General features: G+C 38.4%; 3 protein-coding genes and 2 pseudogenes across 3 annotated transcripts; 1 reads left to right on the top strand and 4 right to left on the bottom strand.

Moving 5' to 3' along the window:
• Window positions 1-9653: 9653 nt before the first annotated feature.
• Window positions 9654-10719, bottom strand: LOC106405361 (transcription factor DYT1-like). Its single transcript, XM_013845921.3, has 3 exons — window positions 10462-10719; window positions 10171-10368; window positions 9654-10092 (listed from the first exon to the last, which is right to left on the bottom strand). The coding sequence occupies exons 1-3, from the start codon at window positions 10717-10719 to the stop codon at window positions 9829-9831; spliced, it is 720 nt and encodes a 239-aa protein (XP_013701375.2). The 3' UTR covers window positions 9654-9828.
• Window positions 10720-10829: 110 nt separating this feature from the next.
• Window positions 10830-12358, bottom strand: LOC125579782 (annotated as a pseudogene).
• Window positions 12359-16921: 4563 nt separating this feature from the next.
• On the bottom strand, window positions 16922-20549 carry LOC125580674 (annotated as a pseudogene).
• On the top strand, window positions 17078-17926 carry LOC125580675 (protein DESIGUAL 3-like). The gene is made up of 3 exons (XM_048745592.1): window positions 17078-17261; window positions 17344-17549; window positions 17633-17926. Exons 1-3 carry the CDS (start codon window positions 17163-17165, stop codon window positions 17832-17834), a joined length of 507 nt encoding a protein of 168 aa, XP_048601549.1. The 5' UTR covers window positions 17078-17162; the 3' UTR covers window positions 17835-17926.
• Window positions 20550-20975: 426 nt separating the features above from the next.
• On the bottom strand, window positions 20976-22054 carry LOC106428380 (oxygen-evolving enhancer protein 3-1, chloroplastic-like). The gene is made up of 3 exons (XM_013869127.3): window positions 21695-22054; window positions 21300-21594; window positions 20976-21215 (listed from the first exon to the last, which is right to left on the bottom strand). Exons 1-3 carry the CDS (start codon window positions 21988-21990, stop codon window positions 21117-21119), a joined length of 690 nt encoding a protein of 229 aa, XP_013724581.2. The 5' UTR covers window positions 21991-22054; the 3' UTR covers window positions 20976-21116.
• Window positions 22055-22500: the final 446 nt, after the last annotated feature.

The following is a 22500-nucleotide window of genomic DNA, read 5'->3' as shown; positions in this document are numbered from 1 at the left end:
GGGGTTGACGGATGTCTTGCATCGGACGTAACCGACACGATCAAGGGTTACTTCTCCATGGCACATCCAAACTGGAGTAAGACGCCTCACTACGTCAGAAAGACGTGGTTCAAAATTTACGCTGTAAGTTTCTATTAATTAATTATATATATTTTAATTTTTTCATGATTTATATATATACTTTCTAAAAAACTAATTGTTAATTTATTTTTTCCAACAGCAAAAATATAATTGGGCCTTGGGGATCACTGAGAGGGTGAGGAAGAAGTTTAACGCGAAAGCGAAAGTTCGCTTGTTGGACACGGTCTCCAACTGGAAGGGTGACTGGATCGTGAAGGGGTATGAGCGTGGCAAACCCGCTGAGCTCACCACGGATGTGTGGGATGGCCTCATCCGTTATTGGCGCCTTCCTGATTCCATTAGAATCGCCCAGGCTTGCTCTAACTCCCGTAACACGGTCGATGAGCACGGGAACGGGCCGATGCTTCACACTACGGGCCAAAAACCCCACGCCGGTGTCCGTTTGGAAATGGTAATTAAATATTTTATTAAATAATTTTTTTAATACATATATTAATTTATTCTAACTTTCTTAACTGTTTTTAGGCCAAAGAGACGGGACATCTCCCGTCTCTTATGGAACTTTACGAGAGGACCCACAAGAACAAGGCGGGCGTATTTGTAGATGGCAAGTCCGAGCAAATCTACAACGACGTAGTTGCTCGGGTTGAAGACCGCCAGACTCAGCTGACCCAGCAGTCTACCGACGGATTACCCGTCACCTTATCCACACTTGAAGTGGATAAGATTTACGAGGAGGTAAATTTTCAAAAAATTAATTTTTAATTATTCATTTAATTTAACTTTAAATTTTTACTTACAATATTTATTTTTTGTTTTTAAGGTTGTCCCTAAAAAAAAGGGACGGACGTTGGGTATTGGTTCCGTCAACGATGTTCCGAGAGCGACATCGTCTTATGGTCAGCGACGGGATGATGAAGTCACGGAGCTGCGTAGAGAGTCCGCTCAGCTGCGTAACGAGTTGACCGCGACAAAATCTCGTATGGGTGGAGTCGAGGGCTTCTTGGACGTTATTGCGGCCACAAATCCGGAATGGGAGTCCATGTTGAGGAACATGCGACAACAACATCCCATTCAAGGCGAGTCATCCGACGTACATAACGAGGCGGATGTTACGAGGAGGAGTGATGAATTCTACCGGGCGATGAACGACCCTTAGTTTTTTTTTTTGGTTGTTGTATTATATAAATTCAAAACTTATTTATATATAAAATATTTTCATATTGATTTATTTTTATTTTGAATTTTAATTTATTATTAAATTAAATAATTTTAATTATTTTTTAATTATATTTTTAAATTCTGTAAAATAATAAAAACGAAGTAAATTCGTAGCCAATGTACGACCTCTTTACGTGGAAACCTTACGAGGAAATGACGAGAAACATTTAACGAGTATTTTACGAGGAATCATTTACGAGGAAATAACGAGGAAAAGTTTACGACCATTTTACGAGGAAATCATTTCGTGGTTGTTACGTGTATTTTGCGAGGAAACTCTTTCAAGGTATTTACGTGTAGGTTACGAGGAACTATTTTCGAGGTATTTACGAGGTATTATAGCGACGTCCTTACGTGGAATATTGACGTGGTCTTTACGACGAATCGTCCTACTTCGTCTTTACGACGAAATATATTCCTCGCTAAGTTACGACGAATTAGCGAGGAAATATGTGTTACGACAGACGTGTAACGAGCAAACGCGTTTCCTCGCTAATTCGTCGTAAAGCCTCTTTTACGACGAATTAGCGAGGAAAACCGCCCTCGTTAAGATTATGTTTTCTTGTAGTAATTGAATTAGAATCTTAAGACCAAAATTCATAATAGTACATAGAGTTGTTACTGTTTTATGTTATTTGACTCAGTGGCGGATGCACGTTGTGCAGTAAGAGGGCAGCTGCCACCACTAAATTTTTTAAATAAGTTTATAAATTGCACAGAGGTTATTTAAGATTCTCTAGCTTAGTTGGTTAAAATCATTAATTTCCCCCACTATAACCAAGGTTCAAACTTTCTTGTATTCTTTTTTCATTTTCATATGTGTTATATAAGGTATCTTTTTTCAGATTATCAAATAAAATTATTTTTATGCCCCACTCAAATTTTTTTCTTATCCGCCATTGATTTGACTTTGTGCAATTTAAGTTATTTTCGTTTCATTGTAAACAATCATACGTTATCTCTATTAAAATCATACTGTTACTTTTATTCGTGGAGTGGGAAGGTATTTTAAAAAAAAAAAAAAAAAAAGTGGAGTGGGAAGGTCAAAAGTGTTATAACGGCATTTTTATATTTTGTAAAAGGTGGACCAGTAGACAAATATAATTTCTGTTGACGTTAGCTCTGCTGTATTTTTAATTTTAAAAATAAAAAATAAACATCGGCTAATCTGCTACTCCCTTTGTTTCTGAAAAATATTTTTTTAACATTTTATTTTACATAAAAATATCATTTAAAAATTTTAAAGTAATTTTTAATTTAATATTCTATTCGTTTCATTATAAGTGTCATTTACAATTTTTGCACACGAAATAAAAAATGATTAAATTTTCACTGTTATTCTTATTTAATGCATTTTATTTTATTTTTTAATTAAACTAAAGGTAAAGATAAAAACCAAAAAATATTTAATATTTATCATAAAAATATAAAACGACACTTATAATGAATTAAAAAAAAAACTAAAACGACACTTAATATGAACAAAGAAAATATTAATTACAAATGCATTGATTATATAAATAATTTTATTTATCTTCAATACTATTAGTTGAATACGTGTAATTAATAAAAACTTAAATACATTTCAATCATTTTTTTAATTTGCGTTTAAAATGTCAAAGTGACATTTTTATCAAAACGAAAAAAATAAAAATTTAAAATACGGGTCTACTCGAATTTGGCCCATTTATGATAAAGCCCTGTAGAACTTGGCCCATTTTTGGGTTGAACATTTAGAACACAAATAATGGTAAAAAGTTGTGATAGTTTATAAAAGAAAAAAATAATTAGTTTTATAAATTATAATTATCTATTACTTTTTAAGTTTTTTAAATAATATAACCAATAATCAAATGAAAAATATGTATTTTGTTGTAAACTTAAAGATTTAGAAATGTAAGTTTCTGTATATTATTAATGAATAAGTGTTCCCTTTATATATGAGTTACAAGAGAGATAAATGTAAATACAATAATAGGAAATATTACAAATCATAAACATAAACGAATTAGGAAATAGGCAAGTTGTAGCCGTCTCTCTCTCCTCTCCAAGTATCGCGGCCGCCTCTCTCTGTCTAGGGTTGGGCCGTCTCTCTCTCTAAGTGTATGGACCGGTTATGGACATCCACCAATTGATTTATAACACTCCCCCTTGGATGCCATAACCATACAGGGATTGGAATACGCTTAATGTTGCCTCATTAAAACCTTGTCAGGAAAACCCAGTGAGACAAAACCATGATGAAGAAAAAAGAGTACAACACGTACTACTCCCCCTGATGTGAACCTCAATGAAGGTCTTTTAGCCTACGCATCCCAATCTGATGCGTGAGCTTCCTGAACGTGCAGGTAGGAAGTGCCTTGGTGAATAGGTCAGTTGAATTGTCACTGGATCGTACTTGGACGACCTAGACCTCACCGGCTTTCTGAAGCTCGTGAGTAAAAAAGAACTTAGGCAATATGTGCTTCGTCCTATCACATTTTATGTAACCGTCCTTGAGCTGAGCAATGCACGCAACATTGTCCTCATACATCACAGTTGGCTTTTTGCACTCGGCCATCCCGCAATCAGCTCGGACGTGTTGGGTCATCGACCTCAACCAAACACACTCGCGGTTGGCCTCATGTATGGCCAAGATTTCCGAGTGATTAGATGAAGTGGCCGCGATGGTTTGTTTCATGGAACGCCATGATATGGCGTACCTCCATGTGTAAAGACATATCTTGTCTGTGATCGAGCTTGATGTGGATCTGATAAATAACCAGCATCAGCAAAGCCAACTAAACCATCTTTGTTATGGTTAGTATAATATAGACCCAAGTCTTTCGTTCCTTGCAGGTAACGAAGAACATGTTTGATCACATTCCAATGCCTCTGGGTCGGACAGGAGCTAAGCCTAGATAGTAGGTTCACGACAAAGCTTATATCAGGCCGTGTGTGAGTTGCCAAGTACATTAAAGCTCCTATGGCACTGAGATATGTCATTTCGGGACCTAGGACATCCTCATCGTCCATCTTGGGATGGAATGGGTTAGTGTCCAGGCCGAGTGATCTCACGACCATGGGATTGGTCAGAGGATGGCAATCGGCCATGTTAAACCTTTTGAGTACCTTTTCTGTATAAGCCATTTGATGCACAAGGATCCCATCATTTATGTACTCAAGTTGTAATCCCAAACAAAATTTTGTTTTTCCGAGATATTTCATCTCGAATTCTTTTTTAAGGTATCCAGAGGTTCCTAGGATATTCAGATCATATATTTCGATGATTATCAATATTTTTCTCAAGAACTTGCTGTACATTCAGCTCAATACCCTCTAGTACTTTCATTATCCAGTGGACCATATAAATATGCAGTCACTACATCAGTTTGCTGCAAGTCTAATTTTCTCTCTTATATAGCCAGACTTATGAGAAATCTTAAAAGTAGTTGCATCCACCACATGGGGGTATATCTTCTCATAATCTATTACTGGTCTTTGTGAGAATCCTTGTGCAACATTAGCTTTATATCTCGAGATTTCTATTCCTCACAAGACCCATTTATATCCACTGGTTTTAACATCATATGGCGTCTTAATCATATGGCCAAATACGCCTTTCTTCTTTAAACTATTCAACCCCATGTTTCCATTCAATCTGTTCTACGAGTGCGCACTCTTATATTGACGTGGGTTCATGATCCTCGCTTATATTCATAAATTCAAGTGCTACCTTGTATGCAAATAAATCATCTTATGTCGACATTCTTTATTGTGTTCCATTATGTTCCAGACATGATATAATCGATTGAGATTCATTATTATCAGGACATTAATACTTTGCAGCTTGGCGTCCCAAGCTACATTGTTTAGTACCTGTAGCTTAGAGTCGGCCGGACTTATCTCTATGTCTGGGATGGTTTCCTTGACCTCAGATTTGTTTTATCATTCTATGCACCTTTCTCTTTTGTTTCCGAGGATTCTTATCTTTGGAACTTATTGGTCTATCTTGTATAGACTCTGTAGCAACTTGAATGTGTCTCTCTTGGACATCAATTTTGTTGGTGCTTTACAAGCTGGTTTATATATGACTTAGTCATTCTTTTTCGGGTCAGCAAATGTGTCTGGCATTTGATTAGCTAGCTTTGTAAATGTATAATCTTTGGACGTCTATTTCACATTCTTTAGTCCGGGGATCTTGCCAAGACAATGATGGTCGATGCCATTTTGTTTCTCTTACCAGCTTATTATTTTCTCCCCTAATGTTGGATACTCGGATCCATTAAACTTTGCAATCCGTGTTCTTGGCCACTAAATAGATCACCCATATTTGGCTCAAGGTACTTCATTATTTGTGGGAGATTCATATCCAACATATATCCCCATCATCATCCTCTTCTAAAGATCCATCTTAGACGGCACATATATTTGTGGTGGCTTATCCAAATATCTCAAGATGTTATATGTCTGGCTCATGACCCGTAATAAATTTGAGATGAGAATATCTATGCTCACTTAATGGTCTGATGCTTATTAGTTAAGATGCATGTAAATTCGTATGTCCCCAAGCCTTGGACTGAGAGTTTAGACCTATGGGTAATGGCCAATACATATTTATATAAGGACTTAGCCAAGCTATATATAGTATGGACATGTGCGGATTTGTCCGCGTTGCCCCCTCATGGACATACTATAACCTTTAAGTGCTTTGGGACATCATGGCCTAATGAGTTTCCCTTGGGTTCATGTTACACACGTGAGATTCTATGGGATAACTCTTTGTGCCCTTTCCAATATCAATTTCGCATCATGTTTTGGACCAGGATGGCCAATCCGGTCATACCATTTCGTGGGTAAACCATTCTGGTTACCATGACTATTGCCTCTATCATATTGATTTTGGTATAGTCTAGATCAATAGAGAATGCATGTATAGTTTTTTTTTTTATGGCCTTGGGCGATTTTATACATATATCTGAAGAAACTCTTTGTTTCCTTCGCCCATTGTTTCAATATGGAAACCATTCATTCTTATATCTCTATATAATCTCAATGGATTTTTTTGGGTGAATATAAAGCATCTAAATGCTTGCCCTTATACATATCTGGCCATAGCCCTTAATGTGTACATAACCGCAAATCATATTGGCGTTTTCAAAAATCATTCATTCCTTTTATTAAGTTTTAATAAAACAAGTTCATAGAAATGAAAAACATCAAAACAAAGAACATAAAATTTAGATTACAAATGTCGAAATTAATCTTCAGCTTTTTTTTAGACAATCTGAAGTTTCATAATCCATAAGATCGTCCTCTCATGATTGAAGTCGTTTTCATCATCTTGTTAAGTCATATGGGCTTCAGGATTCTTTCCTTTCAAGCTCTCTTGATAGAGGTCAACTAGATGCTTGGGAGTCCTACAAGTCTTAGCCCAATGATTGCTCATTCCACATCTATGGCACACATATTTCTCTGATTTAGTCGAGTGTTGGGGTTTGAAAGAAGATCCACGGCCACAACCATGGCCTCGTCCAAATAAGCCACAGTCCCGTCCATGGTCTCGACCATTTCCTCGCCTGCAGCCAAAGGATCTTCGACCGTGGCCACGTCCGTTCGATTTGTCTCGACCACGGCCATGCTGGCCGTTTCCTTGGACGTGGTTGGACTCTTTATTGTCCTCTGTAGCGTGTGCATCAGGTAGTGGAGCTGATCCAAGTGGTCTCATCTGACTGTTTCTCATTAGTAATTCATTGTTCTGCTCAGCGAGCAAGAGACAAAAAATAAGATTAGCATAGGTTTTGAAACCTTTCTCTCGGTACTGTTGTTGTAACAACATATTGCTTGCATGGAAAGTGGAAAAGGTTTTCTCAAGCATATCCTATTCCGTAATACTTTCACCAGACAGTTTCATTTTAGAAACAATCTTAAACAGTGCAGAGTTATATTCGTCCACAGACTTATAGTCTTGGATCCTCAGATTCGTCCAATCAAACCGAGCTTTTCGTAAGATCACCGTTCTCTGGTGATCATATCTCGATTTCAATTCATTCCAAAGATCTAGTGGATTCTCAATGGTTAGGTATTGATCCTTGAGACTCTCAGCTAGATGATGACGAATGATCAAGATGGCTCTGTAACCATCCTTTTCATTGGCATTATTGTTCTCGGTGATACACTCACCGAGTCCCTTGGATTTCAGGATGATCTTAGCATCGAGCGCCCACTGAAGGTAATTGTCTCCAGATAGATTTAGGGCAGCGAAATCAAGGTTGTTGATTTTCGACATCTGAAGTTATAGATTAATATTTTTAGATCTTTTAGGAATAGTTTTTAATGTTTAAACGATTAGGGTTTTATGTTCAAACAATCAAACAAGCCTTCACAGCCAAGATCTATGCCTCACGGCCAATGAGCAAGCCACACGGCCATGGATGTAAACTAGTTCGTTTTTATGCATTTAGTTTGTCGTGTAATTGCAATCCTAACATGGTTCGTTTCTATCAGTTCATGATGCAATCAAAACAAGCAAACCTATCGGCCATGCAAAGATCAAGCCACACGGCTATTTGATTCAATTCAACACCATTCCTAGAATAAGTTCTAAGTGTAATTGCAATCAATCAATGTGATTAAGTTATGGTATGAATGCAACAAGGCCACACGGCCACGAGTATGATCAAGTCTAGAACAGTTTAACTAATATGTAGTTTCAGATTTCGATTTTAAAATAATCTAAACTAGGTTATTAGGGTTTTAGTTTAAACAAGCCAAACAATCAGATTCGAGTTTGAACAATCCTAACAATAGTTCTAGGGGATCAAATCAACCAATCAATGTTCAATTTCAAACAATCAAAATCGATTTTCAGAATTAGGGTTTTAGTGTTTCGATTTTATTAACAAGCAATTTCAATTTCAGGATGATCAAATTTAATCTCAATCAATCAATTAATCACTTTTAATTAATCAATAGTTTTCGAATTAGGGTTTAGGGATTTCGAAAATTTGATCTTAGATCAAAGGGATTTGATTTGAGATTCAAAACCTTTAAGGTTCTGATTTTAATTGATCAATGGATCAATCTCGATTTTTAGGGGGATCGAACTTATAGAGCTTCGATTTATTCGCTTAGGGATTGATCTATTATCCTATGGCTTTCATCTTAGAGATTATATTTTAGGGTTTCATTCTTTACAATCAACCAAATTCGATTCATTATATTCTTAGAATTCAAAATACCTTTAGTTTAGTTGTTTGTAGAAACCGGACCACCAAGAATGAACCTCGAGCTTAGACACGATCGGGACACGAGCTGACTGGGACGCGAGATGCTTCTATCGGATCGCGAGCTGATGCGAACGGGAGCTGTTGCTGTCGGATCGCGAGTTGTCCTTGATGTAGGATGGAGCTGAGTTCGTCTAGGATCAGGAACGCCTTGGGGCTGGAGCTGATCAGGTGGACACGAGCTGGAAACGGAGTCGCGAACGGATTAGGGTTCGTCGGTATCGTCGGGTTCGGATTAGGGTTCTAAAGCAAGTTGGCGCGCACTGTATCTGTGCGTGAAGGCGCGTCGGTGGTCAGATCGACAAACGGTTTGCACTGACTGATTTGTCTTGGCCAGGGCTTCGATTTGATATCTTGATCGTTTTCTGGGTCGTCACGGTTTGGGAGGACGGCCTCTTCGTAGTTCCGAGGTAGTTTCCTTTTCATTTAGGGTTTTAGGGTTTTAGCGATTTGGTTTTAGGCTCAGAGTGTTAGAGGCTATCGTGCTGATAACGTGTTGTAAACTTAAGGATTTAGAACTGTAAGTTTCTGTATATTATTAATGAATAAGTGTTCCCTTTATATAGGGACTACAAGAGAGATAAATGGAAATACAATAATAGGAATGATTACAAATCATAAACATAAACGAATTAGAAAATAGGCAAGTTGTAGCCGTCTCTCTCCTCTCCAAGTCTCGCGGCCGCCTCTCACTCTCTAGGGTTGGACCGTCTCTCTCTAAGTGTATGGGCCGGTTATGGATCGGGCCGGTTATGGACGTCCACCAATTGATTTATAACATATTTAAGGTTCTTTGGGATATCTTACATATTACTAAATGAGAACTTATCTCTCTCCTCTTTCATTAGTTTTCATTAATTTTTTTTTATGTTGAGATACACCTCTTGTTTTGAGAAATTTGTTCACAAGTCGTTCATTCTCCTTCAGAATTCATACCCACTTACATAAGTTCCGTATTAAAATCCAAATTATTAATCACATTCTTATAGAGCACAACAAATTTCTAAGAAACTGCAACAATCTATGTTTATCACAGGTCACAGCATCACATGAAAATGAAAAGAGAAGCCTCTGGACTAACTAGAAGGTTCAATCAACACTGGACTAAGGCAGAAACAGAGGCTAATTAACAACATTTTGCAGAAACAGATGAGATAAGATGAGGCTCTGTTTCATCTGAATCATTTCACATTAAACTAGGATTAAAAATTGTGAATCAAGGGAAATCTTTATTAGCTAGAAAAGTTCCAAGATGTATTACTCATGGATTGCTTCTCATGACTTCCAACAGAAAGTCCTTTGTCTGTTGAGGATCAACAGAGTCACCATCACATAGTCCCTGAAGTATCTGAACAGAGGAACTAATAATAATTGCTCCATTTGAAGTAGCTAGAGTAATGTCAATGATCTCAAATCCCAACAGGCACATAACCTCCATGAATTTAGTAAAGATCCCAGGTCTCTTCTCAGTTGTGATCTTTAACCAAAACTTCCTCTTCCCAATCTTACAAAACTGCACATTCTCCTGTCCAAAATAACAAAAAAAATCATCAAGAAAGATAAAAAAAAGGAATCAAGAACCGACTGATAAATAAAAAAAAACCTCGATTCCCGTTTTCTTCATCTCCATTTTCAAATCAATAGCTTCAACCTCAGGTTTTATAGTATGAACCGTTTGTTGTTCATAAATCTCAAGAGGAGTTTCTTCCATTTCATGAAGCTTCTCTGTAAGATTCTCAACAATCTTCTGAAGCTCTCCTATGTAAGTAATCGCATCTTCAACAATACTCGCTTTAGTCATCTGGATAACAACAAAAAGAAAAACAAAAACTACAGCTATCATCACCAAAACACACACACACAATGAACAAAAATCTAAGATTGTGGATTTTACGTTTGTGACAGTTGGAACATGAGATCGCAGAGCCATAAGCCGACCATGTAGCTTCTCTCTTCTACGTCTCTCAGCTTCAAGATTTGGCGATTTGAAGCTTTCATTGACTTCATCTTCTTCCTTCTCTTTCCTTACTTGTCTCCTACGGTTAATCTTGACTGGTTCTTGAAATTTGTTTCCTCCGCCCATTATTTTTCCTTCTTCTCCGATAATTTTCACACAGAAGTGTTTCTTTTCTTGTTTATGGTTAAAAGGCATGAGTTATATAGCTGCTTCTCATGTTAAGAGAGAGAGAGAGAGAGAGAATCTTAGTCTCAGTTTGTTATTATTGATGTGGTTTCAGTTAGAGTCAAAGAAAGAGAATATGATTACATTTCCTTTTTTTTTTTTCTCAAATTGGATTATTTTAGAACAACAAAGTGTAATACATAGTTTACTACATAAGCTGAAGGAAGAAGATATCCCCAGAAACTAAATCCCATAAGAAGGGAAACAAAAACCCATAAAAAGGGATCCTTAAACCCACACACGGGGCACATAAACAACCAGGCAAATTTCGAAACTTAAATTCCCACATTACTGAGAGCTCAAAAGAGAGCACGGAAGAGATAATAACCATGAAACTTAGAACCACCGGAAGCTTACAAGGAGATAGCCAAACGAAACGAGGATGAACCTCCAATAAGGACAGACCACCAACACATGAGAGCTTGACAACCAAACCAAAGAACAGAAACAGGTCCACCCACCAGACCACACAGCAGGATGAAGAACAATACACCTCAAATCAGACCTTTTCACCGGAGAGAAGCCAGTAGCAACCAAAGTATCCTCGGGACGCTTCACTGTTGCAAAAAAAAAGCCTCAAAGAAACATACCCCTCCGCACCAAACCGACAGATACTAAAGGGATCCAAGCACCGAAACAGCCACAAAAGACTCCAAGACCCTACAAATTTATCAACCCAAGATCCGGTAGATCTGGACCAAGAACTGAACCAACCACCGTACTATGTCAAGCGACGCACCAAGGAAGACAAGCCACCAAGGGACAAGCACAGACTACTTGAGACAGAGCCAAACTAGCACTCACCGGACTGAGAAGGAAACCCTCACCCAAAAAGACAAGAAACCAAATAAAACTTAGATTAAACTAAGGAGGCGGAGGAGATCCTCCCTCACATAGTGGCGGTGACGAGCACGGCCCACCACGGAGGGAGATCGGCAGCGGTAAAGTTTTCTTCTTCTCTTTTGTGTTCGCCAAAACGAAACGACTGAATTAATAATTTCATATGATTACATTTCCTATTATTTGTTTTTTTTTATAAAAAAAGATAAAAGAAAACAAAATAACATAACATTTTAGCATCGAAACACGATTCCTAACAGACAAAGGAATGACAACATTTCGAGTCCCATCAGTCCAAGTGAAGCTACCAAAGAAGTAACCTAAACCCAAGTTTCTTCGTGCTGTTGTTAAACACTAGAGTCTCCGGTTCAACAGCAATCTTCACACCTTCCGGAGCCTCGACCACGGCTCTATAAACCGAGTCGTGACCGTCACTTCTCCTTTGAAGGTTTGGAATCGTGATGGCTGGATAGTTAACGTCAATAACAGAAGGTAAGGGAGACGAGCATTCTGTGGGTTTTCCGGTGAGTACAGTGATTGCTGTATCATTGTAACCAGAGGCGCAGAAGTAGAAGATGTCATCATCGAGGTTCATGTCGTAAACTAGTCATGGATCTTTGGCTCTTTCCACGTTCACTAGTCCTGCACCATAGTCAAATGGATCTGCCAGTTTCCTTGGTAACCCTTCCGCAAAAATCGGTTCCCCGAATGGATCGGTCTTCCACGCTACAACAAAAACAAGAAACCGCAAGATTAGGTTAAGTGGGGGTTATTGGTTGTAGTATTTTAATGAATTTAGGATTCTTTCTTGGATTTAGAAATTTTTGATAAATACATAGATTTTAGTCAAATAAGTAGATTTCAGAATCAATGATATAGATTTCAAAATCAAAATAACTGGATTATCGTAAATCAGCCAAATAGTTAAGGAGAGATACCCTAATGATAACGTGTTAATATTATTATCCCCCGATAGTGCCTACAGGTTCTTATATCACTGTTTACATCATTATATACAAGTTGTATCTTCGTATGAAAGTGAATTAACCTCCACTCTGTATATACATAATAGACTAACCCTAAAGGGATAAAGATTGGCTATGTAGGATGTTCCAGACAAGAAACTGTTAAAGCCATGTGATGCATAGAAGAGACCATACTGTAGCATTTAAGTTCTCGTTACCTTTACATGGACACAGAAAACAAACGTCTTTGTAACTGGCTGCGGCTAACATTGTGGTTCTTGTTGTGATTCTTCCATTGATGCTCTTTTAGGGTTTTAAAGTGTTTGTTTCTTGTATTAATTTTCTAATGTATAGTAGATATTATATATAACTATGATAGACCGACCACTACGATAGAAATAGAAAACTAGGAAAATGTGGAAATTGGACAATTGGAAAAATAGAAAACTTTCAAAAGTGTGATGAGTGCTCAATGTTTTTAATTGGAAATGTTACAAGCACCCTACCGTTTATCTTTGTGAGTGCTTGTTATAATTAACGTATGCAATACATATATACGAAACTTGGTGCCGAAAAGATATTAGGAAAACCAATAATACAGATTTGTCAAAATATCAAGGTTCAACTCAATATTTGCTCCTTTGTATTTTTAACTTAAAATCATTCATAAATCCATTCAAATCTAATTTTAAATCAAATCTTCAAACAAATTATTATTATTGAATAACACCTGATTTTAAAATCTGTTTTAAAATCATAAAACTAATAACAATTGAGTTGAATATAGATTTTAAAATCATATAACCAATAACGATGAATTGAATATTGATTTTAAAATCACATAACCAATAACACTAGATTTGACTTGTATTTTCAAATCCATTAAAATATATGAACCAATAACACCCCCTAAAGAATGACGTTATATATTAGGGTCGACCACCTATTTCCCCACGATAACTATTGTATACTGCTATATGTCTCCGAAACTACTGCCTCTATCTATTTGTCCCCGAAAATAAAGTTATATTTCTATTTCCCCCCGAATATATAGTTCGAAACATATTTCTCCCCAATCATCGAATTAGACGGTTTAATATCGGTTTACTGTTTCAAGCGAAACCGTAAACCACTTAAAATTGATAGTTAACCAACTAAGATCCAATTAAGACTGATTTAAACCCGATTAAAGATCCAGCCTCATTATTAAAAAAAAAAAAAAAACCAACGTCATAAACGTAAACCCAGAACCCGACCTTACGCAAAATCCCCAAATTGCTAGCGAAATGGATAAGAGATCAATGGCGTCAATCTCTGGAGCTGTAGAAAACACAGAAGATGAGTAAAAGTCTATCAACCTCGTTCAATAAAGCCTCATCCGCCCACTTGAAGATGTGATTATCATTTTGAAGCTACAAATTAAAAACAATCACAACACTGATAATCAAAAAGAAAAATCCCAAGCACTATCTGAAACAATTACATTACCTTATTCTCTGCCGCAAATGAACATCGCAAGTATCTCTGGTATGGATTCTAGTCGGAATTGGACGTCAACGTCACCATTAGCTCACCACACCAACATTTCTTAGGAACACTGAAAAATCTTCCAGCACCTCTGGCCGAGGACCAGACGATGATCCCCTCGAATCTCCAGACGTGTTGCTCCGACCTCCAGCCATCACCTTCACAAAGATTAAAATTGATTTCAAAAGTTAGGGTTCTTACTGATTTTTGTGATTTGGGGTTTTCACAAATTTTAATGGGTCGGGTTTTGGTATGGTTAATTGACTATATTTTGGTTTATTTCGGCTCTGGTTTACATCATAGATCGGAACCGATAGTATACCGTCTAATTCGATGATTGGAGAGAAATAGGTTTCGAACTATATATTCGGGAGAAAATAGGAATTGAACTTTATTCTCGGAGACAAACAGATAGAAGCAATAGTTTCGGAGACATACAGCACTATACAATAGTTCTCGTGGGGAAATAAGTGGTCGACCCTATATATTAAGGATAAAGTCTCATATCGGAAGCTGAAAGAAAGCCTTGTAACAAGGATCAGTCCGTTTATCACCGACTAATTTTAGATTAGAAGTTTACATAACTTAATATTATTTATTTTTTCAGCTAAGGAGACAGGGCCAGTCCTGGACCATGTTGGCTCAAACATTTGCAACAGGCTCCCAAAATTTTTGAAAATATTATATAAACATAAGCCTTTCCAAAAAAAATTTTAGGCCCCCAAATTTATAAAAAAAAAAAATTTCGCATAGACATTTTCACAGGTCCCCAAAATTTTAAGGCCGGCCCTGCAAGGAGAACAAGGGTTTGGTTTTCAAGAACCTGTAGTCATGATAGCTGATTTTAAAGCAGCAGGAGACCAGTCAGGGTGTAAAGATTTGAGTAGTACGACGATTCCGGCAACAACGGGAGTGGCAACGGATGTTCCTTGAGTTATAGCGAAATCTGATTGGTATTCCTGGTTGTCATTAATGTCAGCTGATAGAAGCAACACACCAGGGGCTACGATATCAGGCTGCAACGTTAACATATCAGCCTTGTTGAAACGACAGTCAAGATTCCAAAACAAGAAGAAAAGAAAAACCTTGAGAATGGCAGGAGAGGGTGTGCACTAGGCCCTCTACATGAGAATCCTGCAGCTGTAGTTGATTTAGGATGTCCCACGAACGTTTTACCAACACTTATTCTAACCGTTGGCGAACTGAAGAGACACAGAGCAGTAAACAAACGATCAGTTTTTTAACATACTAGTATGTGACTAGGAAGCACAACAGTCTTTGAGATTTTAGAGGTCATAAACATTTCATAAAAACTTTAATAGTTTAGAGGTTTATAACTTTTTCAAGTTTTATAAAGACAGTAAGTTTCCAACACCACTGAAAAAAAAACAAGTTATAAAAAAAGGAAGAACGTTATTACATACCATAAAGGTTAAGTTGTTTCCAGAGTTATGTCTACGTAATAAGTACGGTCAAGGCTGGTTGCACCGACTGTGAATAACCATGGAGCTACATTACCTATAGGCTATAGTCAGTGCCGGCTTAACTTGTTGAAAGGCCCTGGGCAAAAAAATTTCAAAGACCTTTTAATTAATTAATTTAATATAATTATTAAAGAGAATGTTAAACTTTTTTAAAAACAATTAGCTAAACTTATTATTTTGGTTTGCAATTTAAGGTTTAAAAACTTTGATTATTATGTCTTTTAAATTTTGTCTAAAATCAACATTAAAAATACAAAAAAAAACTGTCATGTTGTTAAAAAAAAATATAAATCTGGATCTTTATTATTAGTGAATGGTACATCATATCATATTTAGGTGGGCTCTGGAGCAGGTGTACTGGTTGCGTCCTCATTAAACCGGGTTTGATGATAATAAGCGCACAGATTGTTTGTTGTTATGTCTTTTTGTAAGTAGATTAGATTTAGTTAATTATGGGCCTTTTTAATAATCAAACCAATTAAAAAGGACCTATAGAATAACACTAAAAGAATTATGGACTCATGGACCCTGGGCAACCGCCCATGTTGCCCTACCCAAGAGCCGGGACTGGCTATAGTGTAAGCTTCAGAGCCTGAGTTACCAGCTCCAGCTGTAACAGGAATACCCTTAGTCATCGCATGGAACGACCCAATCTCAAGATTTTGCTCAATGTCGTTAACGTTAAATGGACGAAAAGGAGGTCCGCCCACGCCTATTGAAACCGACAATACATCAACGCCATCTTTGATGGCTTCATCAAATGCCTTAACAAAATCCCATATCACAGTAGAAAGATCCCATATCACAGTAGTCTCACAAATGTTTACTTTCTTACAGCATCAAAGAAACACATAATATCAGACATGTCATCACCGCCTTCTCGTGCTTTGCAGAATCCGTTACTCTTTTGACGTTAGCCACGACATGGACAACGAGACGTTATTAGCTTTGTTTGAAGCTTGTTTATTTGGCCCATTCAGCCCATCTTAATGTATTGGGTCAAAGCGACTGAAAGACGCATATTTGGGGAGAACTAAGCGTTTCCAACCGCAAAAGTTTCTTCTTCTTTGCTTGGCTGCTTTGTTAAGAATCCGAATATTAAAAAGTTTTTCAAATATTAACATGGAAGACAGGAATAAAGAACACTAATACAGTTAAGCAATTGGATTTAAAAGCATACAATTAAGCAATTGGCCAAAAGAGATCTTTTTGAGGACATGGCCATTAATAAATTTTCATTAGTGCCTCGAAAAATATTTAGACTTTCTCTAGAATAATTTCTGTGAATTATGTGTCCTTTAAAATACTTATAAAAGTTCAAATATCAATGGAAAAAAAAAGTTTTTACGTCAAGGATCACAGCTAAACTTTTATTCTCTAACATGATCTTTACTAAAAATGCAAGAAAGGAAACTGATGTTCTACTTTATTCTTATTCCATCCAACCTAGAGAGTGTAAAGCTTAAAACTCTATCCGCCCATAAATACAAAGGGCAAGTTTCTACTTCAACAACAACAACAACAACAACCCTTTCTTCTTCTTTGTTTGCTGGTAAGAACTTGTTTCATTGCGGATCAAAGGCTGTAAGAAGGAAAAATGTCAAGGAATGTAGGGCTCTTCATCTGCATCTTGATCCTAGCCATGGATGTTTCAGCTGGCATTCTTGGCATTGAAGCCGAATTAGCTCAGAATAAGGTACATTACATACACACACCCACACACACCAAAACTCTATAGTAGTTGCAGATTTCGCTAATTTGATTATTTGGAGATGCAGGTGAAGCATTTGAAGATGTGGATATTCGAGTGTAGAGACCCAAGTCACTCCGCCTTCAACTACGGCTTAGCTGCATGTATCCTTTTGGTGTTAGCCCATGTAACGGCTAATTTTCTAGGTGGATGTCTCTGTGTTGTGTCAAGACAAGACCTTGAAAAATCCTCTGCCAACAAACAGCTCGCCGTGGCTTCTCTGATATTCTCCTGGTAAGCCCAAACACTACATAAACAGAACAATGTGTGAATCCTTTTTAATATGACTAAAGATCCTTTTTCTGTGTGTTTCTCAGGATCATACTGGCAATTGCATTCTCCCTGTTGATCGTAGGGACGATGGCAAACTCAAGATCGAGGAGAGGTTGTGGGATTTCACATCATCGGGTTCTGTCCATAGGAGGAATCCTCTGTTTCATTCACGGGCTTTTCGCTGTTGCTTACTACATCTCTGCAACTGCTTCAACACGAGAACAGACACACACTGGCCATGCTTGAATAAAAATTTGTAGACCACTTTTTCATAAAACTTAACCCAATGTTTAAATCTGACTAAAAGATATATAATATACCTATACGTTGTTTGCATCTACCATTCCTTTCTCTGCTGGATTTAGTTTTCTCGATGAATGTGGATGCATTGGAAGGTAAGGCTGTGAAACATAGCCTTCTAGCTTCAGCTCTTCGAGAAGTAAATTTAGTAAAGAATGCATATGTGAATAGTCACGATGATTTTCATCGCCGGAGACAAACGAATGGTTTGTTTTGTTGATTTCGATCCAACTAGTACCGGGGACTTTCTCAACTCCTCTCTCTTTCATTATACTTCTTGCTTTAGTCACACCTCCCCATTCTCCAGCATCAGCATGTGCGTTTGAAATCAAAACATAATAACCAGAGTTCCCCGGATCCAAATCCATTAACCTCCTCGAAGCAACTTTAGCAAGCTCAACATTCTTGTGAAGCCGACAGGCTCCAAGTAACGTTCCCCAGACTCCTCCATCTGGAGCAAACGGCATTCCCTTAACGGTTTCATAAGCTTCTTTCAACCGACCAGCTCGTCCAAACAGATCAACAAGGCAAGCGTAATGCTCCTGCTGCGGTTGGATTCCGTAATCATCAGTCATGGATCTGAAGAAACGAACTCCTTGGTCCACATCACCAGCGTGACAAGAAGAAGATATTATCTCAAGAAACGTGATTTGATCAGGACGTACTCCGTTGTCTTCAACCATTTCACGAAACAGACGGAGAGAATCTTTTAACCTCCCGTGGTTTCCATACGCAGCGATGATGGTGTTCCACGAAACGATGTTCTTCTCTTCCATCCTCTCGAACACGTTCATTGCGGATTCAAGGTTTCCGCATTTAGCATACATACCTATCAACGTACTCTCGCTATACACATCAGAAGCAAGTGAACAACGCTTTATCATGAAACAGTGAATAGCTTTCCCAAAGCTTTGTGAAGATACGCTAGCACAAGCAGAGAGGACACTTGAGATACTAACACAATCAAACCTATCCCCGAAACTCCCATCTGACGGAAAACATCAATAGCCGCACTCGGATCATCGCTCTGAGCGCAGCGTGTGATCATCGAGTTCCACGAAACAATATCCTTCTTGGAGAGTCTCCTAAAATCTCATGAGCAAGATCCATTCTTCCACACTTAGCATACATGTCGATAACAGCAGATCCAACATTGCACCTCTTGTCGAAACCGTTCTTGATGATGAACCCATGAAGCTCCCTCCCGAGTTTCAATGCTAACAACCGCCAATAACCGGTAGAATAGACACCAGAGTTATCTCATTTGGACTTATTTCTACATCAACCAGCCGCCTAAACATCTCTAATGCATCGGTAACCAAGCCGTTATGCAAATACCCAGATCATCGCCGTGACGACAACAACATCGACTGAGTTACACTGTCTGAAAATCTTTCGCGCCGTCGAAACACCTCTACACTTAAAATAGGCATCAATAAGAGCACTCGTTAAAAAGACATCTAACGGTACGCTACGTCTCACGATATAACAATGAATTTGCCTACAATGCTCAAGGCTCTCAAACCTAGAGACTGATGGAAGCAAACTAGAAAACGTGATGGCATCAGGTAAGACACGTGAAGATACCATCTCAGAGAAACAAACTAAGCTTTCTTCCATTAGCCCATTCTGAACATATCCCGATATCATGCAGTTCCATGTCACCGTATCAGCACGAGACATCATCCGAAACAACTTACACGCATCATCAAACTCCCACATTTTGAATACATAGATAGAAGCGAGTTTTTGATGGAGCCTTCGAATTCAAAACCGGAAACAAACGCTAGACCATGAAGCTGAACTCCGAGATCAATCAACGACTTAGAGGCACACACCGATAAAACACAATCGAAAGTAACAACATTGGGACTAATCTCATCCATCCTCATCGCACTAAACCATTTAACAACACTATCTAAATCTCCACCCTTTGCATACCCGTTAAGCATCACATTCCATATAACACAATCTCTCTTCCCTACTTTACCAAACAACTCACTCGAGGCATCGATCTTTCGTACTCGAGGTAAGCTTTGATCAACGAACTCGCCACAAACTCGTTACACTCCATCCCACGACGAGAAACCGTATCTTTGAGAAACTCAACCCCTCTGAGATTCTTCAGAGCAACACAAGCTTTGACCAAACAAGGGAAAGTGGATACATCGGGACTAACTCCAAACATCACCATCTTGAAGTAAAAAGACAAAGCTTGATTCATTAAACCGACTCGAACGAAGCTGGTGATGATCGAGTTCCAGGGCCTGGTGCTGCCACGTGGCAAATCAAGTCTGTGAAACATTTTGCCGCAATCCGAAAAGCTTCCACACATTGCGTACATCCCTAAGATCCTCTCGTCGATGTAGCTTTCGCCGGAGATTCTGCTAGCGATTAGAAAGGCGTGGACTTGCTTGCCTTGACGAAGGAGGGTTGGGTCGGAGCATGATCGTAGAAGCAATGTGAGGCGACGAGGGAGAGATTCTCCGAGTAATTGAGACGAATGTCGGATTGAAAGGGAAACGATCGGTGGCGAGAACCGCTTAGCGACGGAGGAGATACTCATAGGTCGGAGAAATCACGACGTAGAAGCTCAATCAATGTCTGCTTCCGATCAGCAGAGACAGGGAGATAGAATAGTGCGAAGAGAAGAACCAATAATTAGCATTTCGTCGTCATCGGGAACTCACTGAGACAGCGAGTGGCCCTCGACGACGACGGAGAAGTGGCGCGCGGTGATTAGGGTAGAGGGAGAAGTAGAGTACAAACACGTGACATGAAAAATGAGAGATGGGCCTCTGAGTCCGCACTATTCAGGCCCAATTAAAGTTATATCACTGGCACTGACTACAGAATCTGCTCTAATCACACAGGATTAAGCTAGAAGGAGACAAATTTCATCGACAGTCTTGTTTAAAACTACACACCTAACATACGTTTTTTTAAAGAAATGTACGATTTTAATTTTAATTTAATATTTATGATTTAACATATTGCACATCTTTATAAATTTAACCTGATGGAGTATGATTTAAAGAAATGTACAATTTAAATTTAATTTAGTATTTATTTGGTGGAGGCAAAGCATGCATACACAAGAAATTTACCATTGTTTTAAGGGTAAGAACTTGAAACACAAATTCGGATTCAGGGATTTGAGTTTAAGTACTCAGGAAACAAAATCAAGAAGCAATAGATTTACAAAGAAAAATCCAAACATTGAAATGGTTAACCAAGCTTGGCAAGAACATCGTTCAAAGTAGATACAGTTTCTGAATAGTACTTCTCAGCATCCGGAGTACTCTTCTTCTTCGCCGCATAATCCAACTATACAAAGATAATCAATCATCAACAAACTTGCTTTCCAAGTAATCTACTGAAATAAGCTTATGAGTGAGGTGAGAAACTTACGTTGTTGATGGTATCGAAGAGCTTCCCGGTGAGTTCCTTAAGTGACTTCTTCTCATCCTTGGATTTGGCGGAGATGATTGTGTTAAAGGTCATAACGAAGATAAGAAGCCCTGAGACGGAGATCGTTCTGACATATGGCCAAGCTTTCTTGTCGATCAGTGACTTCACATTCACAATCTCCTTCGCAGATTCTTTGGCTCTAGCCACAGCTTCCGTTGGTGGCAATGGCTGTAAATAAAACCTTTCCTTCAACGCAAGTCTCAGATCTCTTGCTTGGTCTGAGTTATCCGTCCAGCTGCTCACCAACAAAACACACACATTGTGTTATCTACCTGTCTCTCTGTCCTAATCAGACGACGTCTCTGAATAGTACTTAATCAGTTAGTTTAACTTACGAAGACCACCGGAGGGAGGTGGAGGAGGGCCGATCTTGATCGGAACAGCATCGGCAAGGACAGCCTGAACAAACGAGCCACCGGCTAAAGCAGCAGCCACGAGCCCGATCACAGACCTTCGAGTAGTCTCTGGCGCCCTCTGGCGCCTCGCTCTGCTGAGCTCTGACGACAAGTCCTGATCTTTGAGGCACCGTCACTCTTCCGGTTATGTTGAGACGGCTAGAGCCGTTGATCTTCACGCTTCCTTCGAGAACGGCAGGAGATGTGACACGTAAGCCAACACCCATCGAAGCCATTTTTTATTTATTTTGTTTCTTAGAGACGAAAGTTGATGTGATGATTATTGGTTGTGAATATATATGGTTGGTTGGTTTCGTTTTCGGACAAAGAACACCTTATCTGCACTTTCGAGTATTTGGATATCGTTTTAACCACTGGTTTACAGCCACGTGTCATCATATTCTTCCTTGTGTCTGGCCATGCTGGATTGAGATTAAAACAGTATGGGCAAATGGGCCCATTATTTTAGTTCATCGGCCCAAATAACCTGATGATTTTGAAATTTATCAGAACTTTTGTGCTCAAAAAATTTTCTCTCGTGGGTTTTGACACAACTCTCTTCTACTGTAACCTCTTAAAACTGGTTTACTAACATTTATTTCGAAACTATATGATTATGGAACACTTGTTGACTTAGCAATGTAGCTTTCTCCATGTTTCATTTGCTTACAGAACATTACACTTAACACAAGACTACAAAAAAACCGCAACTGTGACATATAACCTGTTGCTTCCGGTCAGATCTT

The sequence above is a fragment of the Brassica napus genome, chromosome C1, assembly GCF_020379485.1.
Source record: "Brassica napus cultivar Da-Ae chromosome C1, Da-Ae, whole genome shotgun sequence".
NCBI lineage: Eukaryota > Viridiplantae > Streptophyta > Magnoliopsida > Brassicales > Brassicaceae > Brassica > Brassica napus.
The sequence above is the reverse complement of the archived record's forward strand: the minus strand, read 5'-3'. Positions and strand labels throughout refer to the sequence as shown.